Raw genomic sequence first — 21131 nt, 5'->3', positions numbered from 1 at the left:
ATAAATCTATATATTTCAATTACCAATGATAAATTTCTTATCCCACCAAACTCGCACACCAAGGCTACTGATTTCACTTTTTAATCTGCTGGCCTTTTAAAGAAAGATGTTAACAAATGGGCAAAAGCAAGATAACTATAATAATTAATAATAATTCATACTTCTTATAGGCTGTATGGTTTACAAAATTAGTATCTCGCAAAATTCTTATGATCTAGACAGTTCAAATTATTATTCTCCTGTATGGGTGAGTGAATAGAAGGGGGAAATAACAGTTAGCAAGTGTCAAATTGATTTCAAGTCTACATTTATATCTAGATGTGTACTTAGGCAGCCCCAAAGCTTATGACCTGTATAATCAAAAGCTACTATAGAAACCTGGTATCCCGTGGCCTACATTTTGTAGTCCAAAGCAAAGAAATTTAATCTCAAAGTGCACAGAAGCCTTTGTCCTTTTTTTGTTTGAATTACATTTAAAACTGATATCCCTTTGAGGGTTTAGAAAAAACAAAACAAAACACACTTACACACAGCAGTACCTCAACCCCCCAATCGTGATTCTACAGATTACAGAATACATACATAGATTTGGGTTTGTTTGTTTGTTTGTTTTTGATGGCCCTCTGTAGTGTTAAGAGTGCCTTTCCATCCAGGTGTAATTAGCATACAATATGTAATAATCTAGTCACAAGGCTGTGGAAAATAGGGTAAAGTTTTTGGTAGTATTCCCAGTTATACACCTAACTCATTAGGAACACACCCTTTGGGGCCTCATTTTCGCCATCTGGAAACTGGGAATAATAATACTAATTCTCTCCCTCCTTCCTAAACCTCTCCATTCTTGATAGCCTTTGGGATTTCTACAAGTTTGGTCGTATGAATTACAAAGAAGTACAATCAAGGGAAGAAAAACAGGTCTAGTCTACTGGTGGGAGGTTAATAGGCAATAAATACCTTCTTTTCTACTTTCAATAAGTTAATAGGAAGAAAATAACCCCATCAGGACGACGGCTAATTTATTTCTCATTGAAAAACAATTAGGCATTTTTTTGCCCTCTAGCTCCCCCTCCACCACCATCCCCCCAAAAAAGAAAAAGTCCAACTCTACAGGTTTGCTATCTCCATCTATAGAGGACTCTCGGAAAAGAGAAAGCTTTATAATCACCTGCTGAAATTAACTTTGTACCAACCACAAGGGGGACACAAATACGTTCAGAGCGGTTGATGGGTGGGCAGGCCAGGACTAATTGTTCTTCTTTCTTTGCTTTACAATGCAATGTCACCCCCTCCCCACTTTCTCCCCAAACCCAGCCCCAGACCCTGCGCCCAGGCTGGTCTTAGATCTGCGCCAGTTGTAAACAAACACCAAGTGGCGGGCAGCCGCTCCTCTCCGGTGGGATAAGCAATAATCCCCTTAAGTGCTTATAGTCGTTTACTGGAAGTGACCTAAACTACACCTAAAATAAATCCACGTAAATAAACTTCCTGGGGGGGAAATCCCCCACAAAACTAAAAAAAACACCTTCGCGCTCGGGCCTTCTCAGTCCAGGGAAGGATGGGGGCGAGGAGCCCGATGCAAAACTATTTCTACTCGGGCAGGTGGCAGCTGCCTCCCAACTTCGCCTTAAAGCTACAGACAGAAAGGAAACGGACGAGAAACAGCCCAGCCCTTTCGTTCCGTGGCCGAACCAAGACAAGAATAACAAGGAATGTATTACACAACTTGAGGCTGCCCACGTGCGCCCGGGCAGAAAGTGGCAGCCAGCGGTTTATTATTTACCAAGTTGAAGTAAACCTGGGTCCAGGCGGGGGCGTGGAAGCGAGGAAGAGTCCGGGCGCCCCAGGCTTCCTGGGACTGGGGGGAAGGGCATCCAGGGAGTTATGCGCAATGTGGGAGAGGCTAAGGCTGGGGAGACCGAGAGAGGCGCTGTCTCTTTAAATGCTAGAGGCTGCGCTCTCACCGGGGGGAGGCCGAAGCCGGATCTACAATCTCTTCTCTCCCTAGCTTCGGTGCTTGTTGCTCGCTCAGCCCGCTTGGAGCTAGTACTGCTGCTGCTGCTGCCTTTCTTCTGCACCTTGAGCCGGTCTCTTTCCATCCCCTCATCCACCACGGCTGGGGGTGGAGGGCGTTTAGAAGGAAGAGGAGAGAAGAAGGAAAGGGAGGTGATAGGTGAAAATATCACCGCTACCCAAGTCCGTAGGTGATCTACGCTAGCCGCGGGGTGAAGACATGCTTTGCTCTCCCTTGCCCATCCCCGCGATCGGCGCCGGGAGAGAGACTGCAGTTCTGACTCCGAGAAACTTGCTTTAGAAGTCTCGGATTGTGGCGGGGGCTGCTTCCCTTCGGCCCCTTACTTTCCCCCACCCCCCTCCGCCTAACCGGGTAAGTTTCCGCAGGTAATCCGAGTGGGCGGGGGAGGGGCCGGCGGAGGGAAGGAGAAGGAAGTTCAGCAGGTGAGATTCGTAGCTCACCTGGGCGGCCTCTACTCTCCATTTTCCAGCTCCCAAGATTGAAGGGAATGGTGCTTTTCCAGCTTTTGGAGGTGGGCTCAGCTGGGAAAGTCGAGGAGTATCGGGAGGTGGGCGAAAACTTTTTTTCTTCTCTCTGTGATTGCCCTCTCCCCCTTTACGGTGTCTTTCGGTGGTGCGATGGCAGGTAGTGAGGGCACCAGCGGTCGGGGCCTGAGTTGAGGCACCAGGGGCTAGTATAGGGGAGACTGCTGCCACCTTAGAGGTGGAGTTGCGGGTTCTCATGGCTACCCTACAGGTGGGGAGAAAAGCTATGCTCTAGGCTTGTAATTCCCCTCTTTTCTTCTCTTTTAAAATAACTGCAAATACAATCCTCACGGTGGGGGGAAAAAAATCACAATTTTGTCCCTGTCTTCTTCATCCCTCCCTATAGGACCTTCCCCTGCACTATACCTTCTTCCAAGTGGTTTCAGTCTCCGAAATAATGGTTTCATTTTCTTCCTTACCCCACCCCCAACCTTACTTTCCCCTGCGTGTCTATTTTTCAGCGTGATGGGCAACCAGGTGGAGAAACTGACCCATCTAAGTTACAAGGAAGTTCCCACAGCCGATCCCACGGGTTTGGACCGGGATGATGGTCCCCGAATTGGAGTTTCTTACATATTTTCCAATGACGACGAAGAGATGGAGCAGCAGCAGGGGCCCGGGCAAGACGCAGGGGATTTACAGGATCTTCCCGAGGAACAGCTGCAGGCACCGCTGCCAGCTCCACAACAGCCTTATGATCCCCGCCTTTACGAGGTGGAGTGTTCCGTGTACTACCGGGACGAATGCATTTATCAAAAGAGCTTCTCCTCGGGGTCAGCTGCGCTAAGCACTTACACCCCGGAGAATCTGCTGAACAAGTGCAAGCCAGGGGACTTGGTGGAGTTTGTTTCCCAGGCCCAGTACCCACACTGGGCAGTGTACGTAGGTGACTTCCAGGTGGTGCATTTGCACCGATTGGAGGTGAGCAACAGCTTCCTGACGGACGCCAGCCAGGGCCGTAGGGGCAGAGTGGTGAACGAGCTGTACCGCTACAAGCCCCTCAGCCCCAGCACGGTGGTGCGCAACGCGCTGGCGCAGGTTGGCGCCAAGGAGCGGGAGCTGAGCTGGCGCAACTCGGAGAGCTTCGCCGCCTGGTGCCGCTATGGCAAGCGGGAGTTTAAGATTGGCGGGGAGCTGCGGATCGGCAAGCAGCCCTACCGCCTCCAGATCCAGCTTTCTGCCCAGCGCAGCCACACGCTGGAGTTTCAGAGCTTAGAGGACTTAATCATGGAGAAACGACGAAATGATCAGATTGGGCGCGCTGCTGTGCTACAAGAACTAGCCACCCACCTGCACCCTGTGGACCCCGAGGAAGGGGATGGGGAGCCCGCCCGGACTACCAGCGAGCATGTTGAACTCCCCCGTTTGCCACCGACTCCTCCCTCACAGCACCACTCGCAGGCGGCACACTGATGTGGATTGCAGCTGGGAAATCGAGCTGTTCATCGCTGCCTGCCTCCCTTTCCTTTCTCTCCTGGCCCCCTTCGGGGTTTCTAGTCCTTTTGGAAAGGGGACCTTGGTCATAGGAGGTTAGGGCACAGTAAGTGCTTGTTAAAACCCAGAAACTTAGAAAGTAGTAGGAGTCTAAGGTCTAGTCAAGAGAGTCCTTTGTGCATTTTGGAGGGAGGGCTGGAAGGAAGGTGAGATTTCCCTTCCTCACTTGCCCTCTCCCCTTCCTTCCTATCTACTTCAGGAATTAGTTTGTTAAAGGTTGAGGAGGTAGATTATATGGTGGTGTTCTGGAGTAGACCCATTCTTCTAGCACTCGGAGTAGAAGGAAAGTTAAGGCTCCTGATTAGAGGCATTCTGAGGCATTCTTCTCCCCTTCACCTTTCTGGCTCTGAGCACGATCCTGCCGTTTCCTAGGACAAAGGCTAAGTGGGAATTTGCTGGGGATCTGGGGGAGACAGGCACGGAGAGCTGCAGATTTCTTTCCCCACCCCCACTCCCCCCCCATAGCGCTGTATGTGGATTGGGGGAAGGCGCAGTGATTCATTTCTTGGGATTCCTGGGGAGTCAGGCAGGGTGGGTAAGCTGTGGGTAAATCTGTTTGCTGCAGACCCACACCTATTTGTGCTATAATAAGTGTAACAAATGATCTTGTAAACTGCAGGAAAAGAGACAAAGACTATCCCCGCCTCTCTTCAATCCTTTCCCCCTCCCCCTTTCAATGAGCTGTTACCACAAGTAGTTGGATGCTGGGAGCGGGGCTCTTAGATGTCCCTCTTCCTGTTCTCTCTCCGGGCTCCTCCTTCCTCCCAGGTTACAAGTAAATCATTGTCAGGGGCAGGCTTGGGGAAGGATTCAATTAAGGTTGGGCTTTGTTTCTCTGGGTGTTGCTGCACGCACTAGAGCTGAGCTATTTGTTACTAAAAGAAGCCAGGAGGCAGAGGGAATGGTCCTTTGTGCTACTGATCTAATTAAACTTGCTCAGCTCTGTTCCTTTGCTGAACAGAGGGGATGGGAGAGAGAGACCTGGGTGCTACCCACCTCACTATCGATTACCAAAGCAGCATTGCTAACTAATCAGTCAGGATTGCTTCTCTTCCCTCTCTTCTTCATATCTAGTGAGGTTAGTTTGCACCACCACCTCGTTATTTTTTCATGATTATTTTTTTATTAATTGTTGTATCTGTGAATGACTCCTTTCTGGCTACTTCCCATGCACTAAGCTAGTGAAAATCTACTTGACTTTAGCTTTATTTCCATAGTAAAATGCTTTTGTTTTGAAATCAACACTTAATATAATTAAATTAGTGTTGAATTTCCTTCTCCCTGGCATGCAGTGGTCGCCTCACTGCTGAAGAAAACAAGTTCTTCCATAATCAATTTCCCTGTTTCTGCTTCTTTTTCTCCAGAGAAGCTACCATGTGAGTAGTTAAGCAGAAATAGAGAAATACTGTTACAGATCTCTTAAGGAGCAAATGGAGTTGTTTATGGGTTTAGCCCAGCATCTGTGGCAAGCAGACAATAGATGGAACAACTATTTCTTATATTTGCTAATGAACTACTGCTCAGTTCACTATGAAGCTTTTTTCCCCCATTTCACAAACTGCCAATTGAAAAGCTTGTACTGTCCCAAAATGATTTGTACACTTAATTTTAGGATGCAGCTAGCCTATCTCAGAAGTATTGGCATTGCTAATGCTGCTCTGGAGAATATTGCCACAAAGGATTGGGTTCAGTTTGTTGTCTTTACTGAGAAGGGACTGTAGTGAATCTATAGTGCTCAAGCACTCATAGCGATCATCTGATTTACTATAAAATTATTTAAGGGTACAGGAAGCTGTTTTCTTCTGAATTTGGAGTAACATCATATTTGATAGTTTGGGCAGAGAAAAGATAGTAACCTTTTAGTATCCATATTTATCTTAGTCACAGCCTGGCTTATAATTTGCACAAAGTTTAAATCTTAACATTTATTATTTGTTTAAATGTATTTGTAATTAAATATCCTGATGTTAAAATTGTAGTTTTAAATGTCCAGGACCCTTAACAGATGCTTAAGGGAAAGAAAGTGTTCTTAAGCCATTGCATTCAGTGTGACCTTAAGGCAAGTCACTTTATTTCCCAACACCTCAGTTTTTTTTCTTCTTTAGTCAAAAGGCATAGATTATATGCTTTCTAAAGGCCCTGAAAACTCAGAAATGTAGTGATTTTAAGAATTTATTCTCTAACTTAAACAGCATGTACCTCAAGTCACACAATAGCCCTTCTTTTGTCACTTTGTAACTGACCACCCTTGTCTTTGCCTGTCAAGATCAAAGGTGTCTCTTTTAGGAAGAAAGGACATAAAATTCAGCATTGTTACATTGGAAACTTCATTTTTGAAGGCAGAGTCCAAGTCCAGAGTCAGTTACTTCCTTCTCCCTCCCTCTTCTTCCTATCACAGCTTCTTGTACCCAGAATCAATCTTGCACATTATGAGGTGGGGCATGCTAAACATGGATAAGCAAAATTACAAAAAGAGCCAGAGACCTAATTTTAGCCAATAGTCTCAGTTCCCTTCCAAGACATGTTAACAAGCAGCAGAATTGAGAGATTTGAGTTTCAGCTCCTTTCCTTACTTCTGCCCACACTCCAGCGGGAAGTGGCTAATGAACAGTGACCAATGGGCAAGAAGCTGGAGGACATTTTCTGTCAAGTTTTGCTGATAGCCTTCCCCCAACCTTAACTGGAAAGCTCAGTAAGGCCTACTGTGATATTCGGAGCTGACTACAACTGTTGGGAATTAAGATGAAGAAACATTGAAAAAAAAAAAAAAGTCATTGTGCAAGGAAAATCGACATCAACAGAACATACATTATGAATGGCTTTCTGAAAAATCAGAGATTGATTGGGAGGAAAATTGAGCTCATTGGTTATTCCAACAGAAAAGAAAAAGATCTAACCTACAAGCCTTTCCCAGATTAACACGATCATTCATAAAAAGAATACTAGGTATTGTATTAACTACAATATGTAGAGGAAAATTTCCAATGGGATTTTTTTCCTTTCCATTTTAAAAACCTTCAATATGGTTTTGCCGTTGCATACCTCCTCTCTTTTTCCTGCTTGGTTCAAGAGAGAAGCAAATCAGCTAACAGATTAACTTTCCTCCAGGTGGCAGCGTTGTGGATACAAATAAATTTTTATTTAAGCCTCATAGCAATGGTTTCACCTGGCACTTTAAAATTCTAAATATATATATAAGCATATTTTTTTGTTCCTTTATAAGGGATTAAAAAGCCCTTTAGAAATATTTTGTACTGTGAATTGTGGATGCTCTTTGAAGGAAAAATAGGTTTGATTCTAGGGGTTCTTTGGAAGCTTGAGTTGGAAGAAAGGGAAGATGCCCTTCTGGAACATGAAGTCAGAGTCAAATTTATATTTTTCTTACCTGAGGAAATATTTTATTGAGACCACTTATGAAGAATGAGCTTTGCAGGAACCCCAGACATCAGCTTTATAACTCTTGTAGCCAAGGTAACTTTTTTTTTTCCTGTTAGTATCACCTATGTTTAACTGAAATTACTTTTGGGGACTCAGGTAGCAAAGTTACATCCTGGGGATCACACTTCATTCTGAACCTAAATGTGCAAGTTTTTTAGTCTTTAAGAAAGACATTTGTGTAGTTGAATTTTTGCTCATTGGGTGCTTTTGGCTATTTTCAGCACCAGCTCTTATAGCAGCCCTGGGGGGAACAGATATTTTTGAAAGCAGAACTTTACTTTTATACAACAAATAAGATATGGAGAATTAAATACATGTTAACAGCTTGTTTTCTAACTTTTTTTTTTAAAAAGGAATTCACTGTGTTTAGAACTGTCACTGTTGTGTGTTTGTCTAACCAGCCACTTTTTACAAATTGGAGTCAACTTCAGTGTGATTATAATTACTGATGAATAGATTTGGGTTTTGAAAGCCACACCTTTTTTGTTTGTTTAAATAAAAAATCAGGGTAATTTTAAACTTGAGTGGTTTATATGACTTTCCATTACAGTGAACCTTGTGTTTCACTAAATTTACTTGAAGTTTTTTATTTAATACTGTAACCCTTCAGAGAATTTCATACTCTAATAGGATAAGCATCACGTTTTTTTTTTTTTTTTTTCATGAATTACATGAATTTTTTGTTTTCACTGAAGGCTGTTTTCTGTCATTGTTCTTATACCACTTCTTGAGAAGGAAGTTCAGATTTCAGATTGTATCATTTCCTTCAAAATGAAGGGCAGAGCATAGTCAAAATAAAGATTTGAAATTTTTTCAACTCTTTCTTTGCTGTAATTTATTTTTTAAATTGTTAGGTCCTTTTTGAAGGATTTATATGGGTCAATAAACTTATTAAAAAGGTAACTTCAAGTTTGTATTCTTCTAATGTGTTTCGACTTGCTTTGCTCAATCTGGAGAAGGAAGTTGAATCTCTTCCCTCTTCCACTCTTCAGTGATGTAAATTCTATATTATGCATTCTATGAGGAATTGGTTAAATCCTTGTTCATTTAGGTAATTTGTTTTCACAGAAAACTTTCCAGTGTCATAAACTGTCAAGCCACATTGGTTTTTGGAATCAATACATCTCTTTGAAATTTGGTGGGACCTAGACTAGCTTATTTAAAACCTTAGCTCAGGGTGATGGAGAGTTTTCACATAGAGTACAGTAACCAGTCTCACCTTGAGGGAGTGAAGGGGGGGAGCCTTGGCTTTACTTGATGGGGAGTGCATCTCACAGTTTCAGGCAGAGAACCAGAGAGAAAGCTACAAATAATTTAATTACAGACAGGAAATCAGTGAACAAGATCACATGGCATTTGTTGGCACCACTCGGGGTTTGTGTGCCAGCAATTGATAAAGGAACAGATGTGCAGTTTGTGTGAATGAGAGGTGGGAGCCCACTAACAAACACCAGGAGTGTTTCTAAACCCTTTACAACTGTTCAGTGACTCTGCTGCTTGCTTGATGGTTCAAAGAGCCTGATTCTCTTTACTGAGTCTGAGTTAGGGTTCTCTGGTGAGAATTGTAACCAGAAGAAGGCTTAAATGTTGAAGATGGGAAAAGTTTTTAGTTTAATTTTGCACGTCATTGAAAAAGACAACTCAAGACAAGAAGGAATGCCATATTTAATTCTCTTATGTTTGGCAGGTAAATGAACAGCTACTTCCATAGAGTGTTGATCTAGCTTGGGTCAATCAACAGCATTTAAATACCTACCATGTGCCAAGGCACTGAGCTAAGCACTTGGGATACAAAAAGGGGAAAAAAATTTAAAAAAATATAAACTTGAAAGAAAATACCTGTCCTGTGCTCACAGTTGAATGGGACAAATAATATGAAAACATCTGCAAACAAGATGTATTCAGGATAATCTACTCAAATTAAGGAAGATCTAGAAAGGCTGATTATGGAGGATAGGAATATAATTTTACTTGAAGGAAGTTATGGAAGCCCAAAATTGGTAAGTGCCAGACCTTTAGTATAACTGCTAAAAATTCGAAGAGTAAAGAGATTGAGGGTCTTGTGTAAGGAACTATAAGAAAGTGTATCAGTGTATTTGAGGGAGTTTAATGAGAAATATGAAGAACATATGTTGAAAGAACTCCCCTGCCCTCTAGTTGGGAAGGACCCAACTGAATATAAAGTTGCCAATAATTAGGCAGGGCATATTGGAAAGAACTTGGGTATAAGTGAAGATTCCTTAGGGTTCCTCTTCTTCTTGTTCTGTTCCCCCTCCTCCTTTTTCCCTCCTGTTCCTTCTCTTCCTCTTTTTCCCTACACTTCCAATCTTCTCTTCCCTTCCCCTTCCTCTTTCCTTCCTCTCTTCCCTCCTTCCTCTCCTCTAGTTATGATGTAGATCTGGGTTTGAGTCCTGCACCATCTAATAATGGTTTCTATGCTAAACTTCAGTAAGTTACTTTGCTTCACTGGAATATAATTTTCTTATCTATAAATTCAGGACTTAGTAGCTTTGAGGTCAGAAGACCAGTTTGATCAAAACCAAGAAGCAATTGTTACCTGACTATAGATAATAATGAGTGAAAATGTGTTTAAAGAAGGAAATGAGGTGATTAATACTGATTTTTTTTTTCTTTTGCTGAGGCAATTGGGGTGAAGAGACCTGCCCAGGGTCACACAGCCAGGAAGTGTTAAATGTCTGAGGGCAGATTTGACCTCAGCTCCTCCTGACTTCAGGGCTGGTGCTCTATCCACTACACCAACTAGTTGCCCCATTAATACTGATTTTTAAAAGGATATAGTAACTATAGGTAGGATGAATTAAGAGAATACCTAGAAAAAAACTAAGGGACAAATAAGCCTTCTAGTTAGATGAACACATAGAGGCATGCTCACACACATAAAAATATCCAAATATAAATCTACATAATGGGGCTTATGATTTTACTAGTATAAAGAATTCTCTAATCAGTAACAATTTTGCACCTTGGAGAATTTCCTAGGATACAGAGAAGTCAAGTGAAGTGTCAAGAGTCATAAAGCCAGTATGTCGAGACAGGACCTGAATCCAGGTAACCTAGGAACCAAGGACTAGACACTTTACCTTGCCACTTCGTTGATAGAAATAGTTCATTTCTATAATTCCCTTCCCCCACCCCTAAACTACTTTGATGACAACTATTTTATGAGCAGACCCATGGAGTATGTTGTAGAACTCTTTTAGGTTGTGGGGACTCCTAATCCCAGCTCTGGCACACTCTCTTGCTGCATGGACCTTAGCGAATCATTTCACCCCTTAGAACTCATTTTTTTTTTCTTATAAAGAAGTTTTTCTAATGGTCCCTCTTAAGTATTATATAATGCCATGAGTCTAGGAAGTCAAGTCAAGTATTATTAGCATCTTGTAGATGAAAGAACCAAGAATCAAGTGACCCATAGTTATTAGGGTAACAGCTATATGGACATGTGCATGGACCTGCTGAAAATGAAGTCTCCCTCCTACTTAGAAAAATTACCAGGCATATCATCCCAACTGGAACTGTACTAGGAGAGTCTGGGAGTACTGGTCATTGATATGAAAAAATGTAAATTAGATGTTTAAGTAAGCTCCTCCCTGCTTGAAAATGTTCACATAGAAGCATGAATCATTCCGGGTTTTGTTTCAGGGGGAAAAGGTGATGATTTAGTCCAATTTGCAGCCAAGAAAATATGGTTTCTGTTGTCCAGTCTGACTATAAACATATCACAAGACAAGGTTTCTCCCACTTTCTTTAGGAAAACTTGTTTAGTGACCAAGTTCCTCCCCAAAGCAGTCAGGTCCAATAATTTGTTTTTGTAGGTTCTCTTTCCTCCTATCTGAAAACTTCTGTCTTTTTTCCTAATGATGGAGGAGGTCAGTCTGGCTCAGAGCAAATTCTGAGCTTTTTTATGCATTTTGAAGAAATTCAGTTTTGTTACTTTGGAAACAAAAATAATGCTACTGAGGAGGAAGGGAGAATTCAGCCGTGGCTTTAGAGATTATTTTAAGTGCCCTAACAAGTGGATAAGAACTCTGGGTAATCAGTCCATTCTTTGTTTTAGTTCCTACTGCTGCTCTTGAATTGAGAGTAGAAAAATTTAATGAACTTCCTTGTTGGATCAAAAAGTTCCCTTGTTTTTTTCTTATAATTCATATAATTTCAGAAATGCTACAGATGTCAGAGGCCACATAGAGAATCCATACCAGAGAAAGGATCTCCACTAATACACACAAGGTAAGTGATGTTGTTGCTCTTCAGTTGTATCCCACTTTTCATGATTTCACGGACCATCCATAGTGTTTTCTTGGCAAACATATTAGAATGGTTTGCCATTCCCTTCTCCATTGGATTAAAGCAAACAGAAGTTAAGTGATTTGCTCAGAATCACAGAGCTGATGAGTGTATGGTAGGATTTGCACTCATGTTTTCCTGACTCTAGGCCCAATATTCTATCCACTGAGCCTCTGAGATGCCTCCTAAGTGATAACTCAAACTCCGCAGGAAAATCTCTAGTGAGGAGCAACTCCATTTTTTGAGTTCAACTAAATAGAGAGCCCACTTTGATGTCGGATGACCCTGGATTCAAGTCCTTCCTCTGATACATACTAGCTCTGTGACCATAAGTAAGTCATATGACATTTAAAAGGTTCCAAGAGACAGAATTTTGGGGCAAATTAAAATCAGTTTTATTGATTAAGTCTAGAAAGCAGTGAACAAAAACAGGCTCATTGTCTCTTCAGAAGCCAATAGAACAAATCTGTGGATCCTTTGTATTTATAAAGTTTTTTTTTTTTTTTTTTTTTTTACCAGAGGGTAAAAATCAACTCTAATCAACAAGTATTAAGAGAGAATTAATATTATAATGGAAGATTTTTGGAGAAGAGACTTGAGTAATCCAAGTCTTTGGGTCAAAGGGACTTGTCAATTTGCATAGCACCTGTCTGACAAAAAAGAGAATCCCCATTTTCCCTGATCTGTCTGAATAAACACAATAAGCAGGAATTCATCCATTAGCCTCAACTTAAACTTTCTTTTATGGTTTTTGATTAGACCTTTAGTCTGGATAAGTCTTTGAGAGAGATTTCTCCCATTGGTTGACTTCTGTATGAGAAAGTAGAAAAGGAGAAAAGTCTTGGTCTTGGTTCAGTAATTAGTTATTAACCAGAGAAAGACAAAGACAGACAAACAGACAGGGTTGAAGGATGGGGGAAAGAGACAGAGAGAGAGAATTATTTCTCTTAGTCAATTCATCTCAATGATTCCAAGTAACTCTTTCAGACTATAATAAATGCAGATCAGTTGCTTAATTAGCAAAGGGACTTTTTTTTTTTTTTTTTTTTTTTTTTTTTACTGAGAACTCTTGCAGAAAATAAATTTATTAGGAAGGCAATTGTTTGTTTGGTTTTTGTTTTTTTTTTCCTCCTCATTGCAAATCTAAATTTGTCTCCAAGCAACTCCTATCTAGTTTAAATCCCTGGGGTCAAACAGGATATTTAATCATTCTTTTAAATGAGTGCCTGCAAATGCCTAAACCTATGTCATCATGTCCCTTTCCTCAGTGTTGTTTATTCTTCCCATCCTCCCTTCTTTTCTTGCTTCTCTCTACTCTTTTACAGGTTAACCATGTCCTTTAACCATCTACCACAGCCCTTCTGCCTATCTTTAACAGCCTTTTTGAATCTGTGAGGCTTCCAGTGAAATAAAGTCCTTCAGATAAAGTGTGATGAGAGTATAGTGAACACTCACTAAAATAAGTCAGCTCTTAGGTACATTAAGAGATCCGGAAATGGAACTTGTGGTGGCTTTGGAATTCCTGGCAATTTCTGGCAATTCATACCTCTGTTTATTTGAAGGTGCTTAATTAATACTAATACTTAATTCAGTCACTTCTACAGAAGACTGAAGTTGGGCATTGATTCTAGGAGACCTAGAAAGAAGGAGGGAGTTAGCCTAGTCAGACCACAGCTGGAGTACTCAGTTCTGGCTGCTATACTTTAGGAAGAGCCCATCCCGGGAAGACAGGTAAAATGGTGAGGGGACTCCAAACCATGCCATACTTGTTTTAAAGCACCCTTGTATTACTAGACCAGAGAAGGTTTGAAAGGAAGTAGGTTATAACCATTCCCTCTTAATGTTTGGATAAAAGTCTTATATCTTAGACCTTAGGCTATTAATCATTCCCTCTTAATATTTGATAGGATAAAGGTCTTTATCCATTTTAGACATTAGAATATCAGAAGTCTCTCCAGTACCTCCCATTATGTTATTCCAGGTGCCTCCCCCCATTAGGTCATCCCCATCCAGGTACCTCCCCCATTATGTCATTGTTCTTGTTACCCTATAAAAGAATCTTGTATCTGACATTCACTGCTGGATTCTTGGAGATGAGAGTCTCATTCAGCCCTGGGACCAAATCATGGATCCATTTGGTCCCAGTAAATCTCTCCCGTTTAATAAATGATTAAATACTCTCTAATCTCTGTCTTGCTCAGTTTCTCCCGTATTACATTTTGGAGCTCTCCAGCGAGATGTTAGAAAATGAGCAGGATTAGAGAGACTTTCCAGTCTCTGCCTTGGGCCTCAGGTTGGTTGCGGATCTGAATTCTTGGCCTGGAGAGGTTGGGGCCCCTCTGGATTTTTTTTCCAGAATCTCTGGGAAAGAGAGCAGTTTCTAGCCACAACAGCCTGATGATAGATACCCCCATTTCGGCCACAGGAGAGTAAGTCTGTCTGGTTACCCTTTGGGGTACCATCTGGTTATGTCTTAAGACCTGTTCTGTTCTGTTTGGTATGCTAACATCTGGATTCCCAGAATTGTAAAATGCTGACGGGCATAAATTCTGGGAGTAGGGTCTTCTGGATGCAGGGGACCCTACCTGGGTGTCTAAGACACATCTGTGTGCCAGTTGGCACAACTCTGGGCATTCCAGAGTATAAATCTGGGTGTCTTTTTTAAGACACCATTTGGCTAAAAAAAAAACAAAAAAAAAACAACTTCCCTCAGGGTTATTCTTTCCAGATAGTCCCTGGTCTGTGTTAAATGTTTTGACTCGGAAGTCTATGTGTGTTCTGTGTGATTTGTTTGTCTGTTTTGTTAATTTAAGAGCTCTGTTAAGTTTAAGAACAATGATTAAGATATTTGGGAATTGGTTTTCAATGTTGCAAATGTACTTAGTATAATTCTAAACTCCAGCTGGAGAAAACATTTGAATAGGAATTTTAGGATGATTCTAAATTTGGGAAACAATTTTATTATTGCCTTTGCATGCCGGATTTGTTCTGAGTATTCTTTTAGGAACTTTTTAAAATGTGGGAAATAATTTTACTGTTGCCTATGCTGGCCAGATTTAGTATAAGATCTTAAAAGAACAATAGCTTGTTAAAGTGAAGTTCTGTTAACTTACCTGAAAGGGGCATGTGCCTCTAATTAGGTAAAGTATGTAGCAAAAAGGATCTGACTTCTGAAGGCTTCAACTCTGGCCAAGTTGGAGCTTAGGAAAAACCCATTGGGAATAATGGCCACATGGGGCCAGAGGGAGAGAAAGAAACTATGCTGTTTCATTATTTGAAATAGGATCGGAAAAGCAGTTTTATATTATTGGAAATTAAAGCTGTATTTTGGTTCAGAGTTTGTTACATAACATTGTAAGTTATACTTTATATGGTTTTATGGAAGTCTTCCCCACCTACCCACTGATTTCTGTTACTTTAAAGGTTGGGTGAGGTAGGGATCTTTTGTCTTCAAAGGTGAAGATTTAAACTCACCCCCTCACTGTTCTCTGCTACTTCAGGTATGGAGCATTTAGTTAGCCTGGGCTGCAGTTTAGTTTGACTTCCCTCCCCCCTTATCTCTTTGGAGGTGGAGTGGGGGGAAGAGCAGTCACATGGAATCCTCCCTCTAAACTGTGTTCCAGCCATTTTTTATGGTTCTTGGCTAAAAGGAGCAAACTGATTTATATAAATATAAAGTTATGGTAAATATCTGTTTAGGATTTGTCCAAAACTTTGGTTAATAGGATTTGTTATTGGAGCTAAAATTTCTTGGGTTTATAGTTAATATGTCACTGTATTTTTTTTTCTTCCTGTAACTGATTTCTATAATCAGATCAATGGTCAATAAGAAATTGTTAATGCAATTCAATTATATCATACCTTGCTGTTTCCAATATGATTATCTGTAATCATTATACTCTAAATACTTGAGCAAATAAGTATTTCATCTGATAATCTATCGGTTACTAGATATTGTGTCTGGATATTAAAGTTGTTTTTTTTTTTTTTTTTTTAAGGTTTATAACTAATGAGAGGCCACATCTTGTAGCAGTCCTTGTGGACCAGTCTTTCTATCTCAGACTATTCTAATTTATCTTTGTTAGATTTGTTGCTTCTAGGAACTAGATTAAGCTTATTATTATTATTATTATCATGGCTTTTTATTTACAAGATATATGCATGGATGATTTTTCAGCATTGACAGTTGCAAAACCTTTTGTTCCAACTTTTCTCCTTTTCCCCCCCACCCCTTCCCCTAGATGGCGGGTTGACCAATACATTTAAATATGTTAAAGTATAAGTTAAATATAATATATGTATACATGTCCTAACAGTTATTTTGCCATACAAAAAGAATTGGACTCTGAAATACTGTACAATTAGCCTGTGAAGGAAATAAAAAATTCAGGTGGACAAAAATAGAGGGATTGGGAATTCTATGTAGTGACTCATAGTCATTTCCCAGAGTTCTTTCTCTGGGTGAAGCTGATTCAATTCATTACTATTCTATTGGAACTGATTCGGTTCATCTCATTGCTGAAGATGGCCACATCCATCAGAATTGATCATCATATAGTATTGTTGTTGAAGTATATAATGATCTTCTGGTTCTGCTCATTTCACTCAGCATCAGTTCATGTAAGTCTCGCCAGATCTTTCTGAAATCCTCCTGCTGGTCATTTCTTACAGAACAATAATATTCCATAACATTCATATACCACAATTTACTCAACCATTCTCCAACTGATGGGCATCCATCCAATTTCCAGTTTCTAGCCACTACAAACAGGGCTGCCACAAACATTTTGGCACATACAGGTCCCTTTCCTTTCTTTAGTATCTCTTTGGGGTATAAGCCCAGTAGTAGCACTGCTGGATCAAAGGGTATGCACAGTTTGATAACTTTATGAGCATAGTTCCAAATTGCTCTCCAGAATGGCTGAATGTGTTCACAACTCCACCAACAATGTATCAGTGTCCCTGTTTTCCCACATCCCTCCAACCTTCCACGTTATCTTTCCCTGTCATTCTAGCCAATCTGACAAGTGTGTAGTGGTATCTCAGGGTTGTCTTAATTTGCATTTCTCTGATTAATAATGACTTGGAGCACCTAGATTAAGTTTTGATACTACACCCATCCCCCTCCCTGGACTAAGCATCTCCGCCCATCTTCAGCAGGAAGCAGCTTTTGAGAAAACAACAGAAAGCAGATTAAAATAAAATTTTAATAATTATTAAAGCTTCATGCTAGAATTGGGTGCAATTATGACTCATATGTGTGAGTGTATATAGTTTCACCTATGTGCACATATTGTTATTCATCTATATTTCTATACAGATATATGCATATATGTGTATGTATACATACAAATTGCCTGACCTGAATCTCATAAATATGTATAAATATACTAAACAATATCAAGTGTACAAAATTCCTAATGTACTAGAATGTGTACAGGCACTTCAAAAAACACATCTCCCCTATTATAAATTGAATCTAATCCATACACAATCTATATTTGTCTATGCATGTATATACATAAACATACATAATGTGTATATGTGCATCTATATATATAATGCTATATGTATGTGGAACCTGGCAGTCAAAATTACATAGTTTGTATATGTATTAAATATATGTGCATGATATGTATAGCTGTGTGTGTATATACATGTGCATTTTATGTCTCTAACTATATAATCTGAAAAACTCAAAAGTCAAGCAAAGATTCCATACATGTGTATATATACAAATGGGTACATATATATACATATATAATCTGTGTATATCTACATATACATAAATATGCATGTGTGTGTGTGTGTGTGTGTGTGTGTGTGTATTTGTTGTTGCTCAGTCCTTTCAATCTTGTCCAACTATTCGAGATCCTATTTGAGTTCTTGCTGAAGATTCTGGATTGGTGTGCCATTCTCTCTATCCTGAGCCATCTAGTTTCCTCCTGAATTCAAATCCAGCTTTAGACCCTTACTAGCAAAGTTGGGCAGACCACTTAATCTTGGTTTGTCTTAATCCACTGGAGAAAGGAATAGCAAACTATTCCAGTATCTTTGCCAAGAGATCCCATTGGGTATATATTTGTGTACATATACACATGCATATAGATATGTCTGTAACACATGTAAATTGTACATATACATGTTTATGTATAACATAACCTGAAAAAACTGGAAATCATGTCCAGTATCCTCATACTGAAACACAGAGAGGTTAACTGATCTACAATTACACATTAGATTAGTTTCTTTTTTTTTTTTTTTAATAACTTTTTATTGATAGAACCCATGCCAGGGTAATTTTTTTTTTTTTTACAGCATTATCCCTTGCATTCATTTCTGTTCCGATTTTTCCCCTCCCTCCCTCCACCCTCTCCCCTAGATGGCAAGCAGTCCTTTACATGTTGAATAGGTTACAGTGTATCCTAGATACAATATATGTGTGCAGAACTGAACAGTTTTCTTGTTGCACAGGGAGAATTGAATTCAGAAGGTAGAAATAACCCGGGAAGAAAAACAAAGATGCAAGTAGTTTATATTCATTTCCCAGTGTTCTTTCTTTGGGTGTAGCTGCTTCTGTCCATCTTTGATCTGAATTAACTCTCTTTATCGAAGAGATCCACTTCCATCAGAATATATCCTCAAACAGTAAGCAGATTAGTTTCTGAAGCAAGGTTTCAATGAACAACTTTCTAATTTCAAGCCCAGAGCCATATGCCATTTTTGTCTTAAATCTGCTACTAATTCCTTATGTCCTTAATCAAGTCACTTTCTTTCTCTGAATCTTGTCTTATTTATCTTATAAGATTGGCCTGCATGATCTCTAAAGTTCACTCTAGTTCTAACATTCAATATGTCTTGGAGTGCAGTTTTATAGGTTTTGATGATTATAAAAAATGCAGCTGATTTGGAAGAGCCAGATACCACAATTAGCTTGGAGAAAGGGAGTGGAGCTAGGAATTCTGGTCTTTCTACTCTTTTGCAGTAGCTGTATAGCCTTGGGATTGAATCTTTTCAACTTTCTCCGCCCTTCTTTTGAATTAAGAAAGGCCTAAATTACTGTTTTGTTTCGTTTTGTTTTTGAAGGATTTGGGGTGAATTTGGATATCCAAACAAAAATTGCTTTTAACTTTAAGTTTCTTGCCAAAGGGATAAAGGCTAACTTTCTTCAACTATGCTAAAATATTCAAATTCTGAGTGAGGAGGATCTAAAGACACTTACCATATCTTATAGTAGTTGGATGCAGCTAAGCAATTCAGACTTGGGAGGAACTGATGCAAGTTTTACTTCTTAAATTGAACATGCTTGGAGTGTTCCACTCCAGAAACTTACAAATCAGAGAAATTATCTGCAAATGTCAATACAAACCTGACTTGAGTCAGAATGATGTTAGGTAGTCACAAGGTTGTGGCGTTATTTTTTTATTTCTCTTTGAACTCCCAGGTTCAGGTTATAGGTTTTAAGGAACAATCTGAGAGGAAGCTTCCTGAATGCACATCTGCACTGATGACTGCAGTTCTACTTGTGCCTTTGCAAGATTGAACGATTTCCAGAAATCACAGAACAAGCATGTGATTGAGGTAGGACTGAGACTCCAATCTTCCTGGCTCTGAGAGTGATTGCCTATCCAGTATCCCAGGATACTTCATGTGATTTTGGAATCAAACCCAACCTTGCAATGGAGAATTTTAAATCATTAATCATTATGTAGTGTTGTACCACAGTTCTCTTTTAAAGCCCTGACCCAGTTTCCCTAATTGTCCTATTTAGTTATTCTGCCTTGGATTTTAACCATTCCCTCTTAATGTTTGATAGGATAAAGGTTTTATATCTTAGACCTTAGGTTATACTTATTCCCTCTTAATGTTTAATGGGATAAAGGTCTTTATCCATTTTAGACATCATTAGAATATCCTGAACCTATTCCATTGTGTCATCCTAGGTGCCTCCCTCCATTAGGTCAGCCCCATCCAGGTACCTCCCCTATTAAGTCATTGTTCTTGTTACCCTATAAAAGAAACTTGTATCTTACATTCACGGCTAGATTCTTTGAGGTGATAGTCTTATTCAGCCCTGGGACCAACCATGGATCCATTTGGTCCCAGTAAATCTCTCCATTTAGTAAATTATTAAATTGTTCTCTAATCTCTATTTTGCTCAGTTTCTCCGGCATTACAGTAGCATTTAACACTTAACAAAGTCTTTTCTTTATAACAACACAGATAAATGAGTAGCATATTATTCCCCTGTTTTATAGATAAGGAAATTGAAACTCAGAGAAAAAAGAGATTTGCCATATTCCCATAGTTAATAAATGAAGTTAGTAAATGAGTGAAGATATGAACCCCTAAGAAACAAAATATTTCCACTGCTTCACTGAGAAATGCAGGAAAGATTTATTTTACATTCTTTTGAGAAAGGATGTCCAATGAGTAGATGGACCTTTGAAACTCCAAAGGCAGCATTTTATTTCCTATTCTGAAGCACAAGTGCCTTCCTGGAATTCCCATTAATTGGAAGTTACAGAAATTACTCAGCATGAATCTCCACCCCCTTATTACACTGGCAGTCCCTGCCCCAAAGGAGCTTATATCCTAGAAGGGGGAAGGGAATAGAAGAGAGCTAAGGGCAAAGAACAAAAGATTCTTTTCAAATCTTTTTTTTGATTGGCCACTACCCCAATTACAAGTCAGTCCCTGCCTCCATGGAGTTTACATTCTTTTGGGAAGATAACCTCTACCCTCGATTATTCTTTGACGTTTCAATTTTCTAACTTAAGTTTCATTTCTCTATTTTAATTTTCATAATTGTGGAAACCAAATAAATGCCCATCCATCTTTCACAAACCTATGCCTTGTAACTACAATTCTACCTTCCTTTTCATTGTATCATATTTACCCATTCTAATAATTCAATAACTTGAATTGCTCTCAAATAATTATCTAAGGCAAAGATAGTCACCTAGCATTTATTAAGCACTTGCTATGTGTCAAGCACTAGAGATAAGGAAAAAACGAAAAAGATAGTCCTTGTTCTCTTGAACCTCACAGTCTATGTGAGTCTATGCAGAGAAAATGGAGGGTAATTTCAGAGAAAAGAGACTAAAATTCAAAAGGCTTCTTGTAAAAGGTGGGATTTTGGTTAGGGCTTGAAAGAATCCAGGGAATCCCGATGACAGAGTTGAGAATATTACCCCAGAAAAAGGTGGGGGGGGGGGAGTGAAGAGGAGGGAAGGAGGGGATGAGCAGCCTCATAAATAAATGTAATGTCTACCTTGGACCAAAGAACTTGTTCTCTGGATCAGCTCTGGATGAGCCCTTTTCATTTTCTTAGT

At 39.9% G+C, this 21131-nt stretch overlaps 1 protein-coding gene across 1 annotated transcript; it reads left to right on the top strand.

Annotated features, from left to right (window-relative positions):
* Positions 1-1354: 1354 nt before the first annotated feature.
* LRATD2 (LRAT domain containing 2) lies at positions 1355-8391 on the top strand. Its single transcript, XM_051971085.1, has 2 exons — positions 1355-2383; positions 3018-8391. Exon 2 carries the CDS (start codon positions 3022-3024, stop codon positions 3967-3969), a length of 948 nt encoding a protein of 315 aa, XP_051827045.1. The 5' UTR covers positions 1355-2383; positions 3018-3021; the 3' UTR covers positions 3970-8391.
* The last annotated feature ends 12740 nt before the right edge of the window (positions 8392-21131 follow it).

Source organism: Antechinus flavipes, chromosome 1 (genome assembly GCF_016432865.1).
Source record: "Antechinus flavipes isolate AdamAnt ecotype Samford, QLD, Australia chromosome 1, AdamAnt_v2, whole genome shotgun sequence".
Lineage (NCBI taxonomy): Eukaryota > Metazoa > Chordata > Mammalia > Dasyuromorphia > Dasyuridae > Antechinus > Antechinus flavipes.
This window is presented reverse-complemented; position numbering and strand designations above follow the sequence as displayed.

Bases quoted from the DNA above. Each gene is read 5' to 3' on its own strand.
- LRATD2 (XM_051971085.1), top strand. From the start codon at position 3,022: ATGGGCAACCAGGTGGAGAAACTGACCCATCTAAGTTACAAGGAAGTT.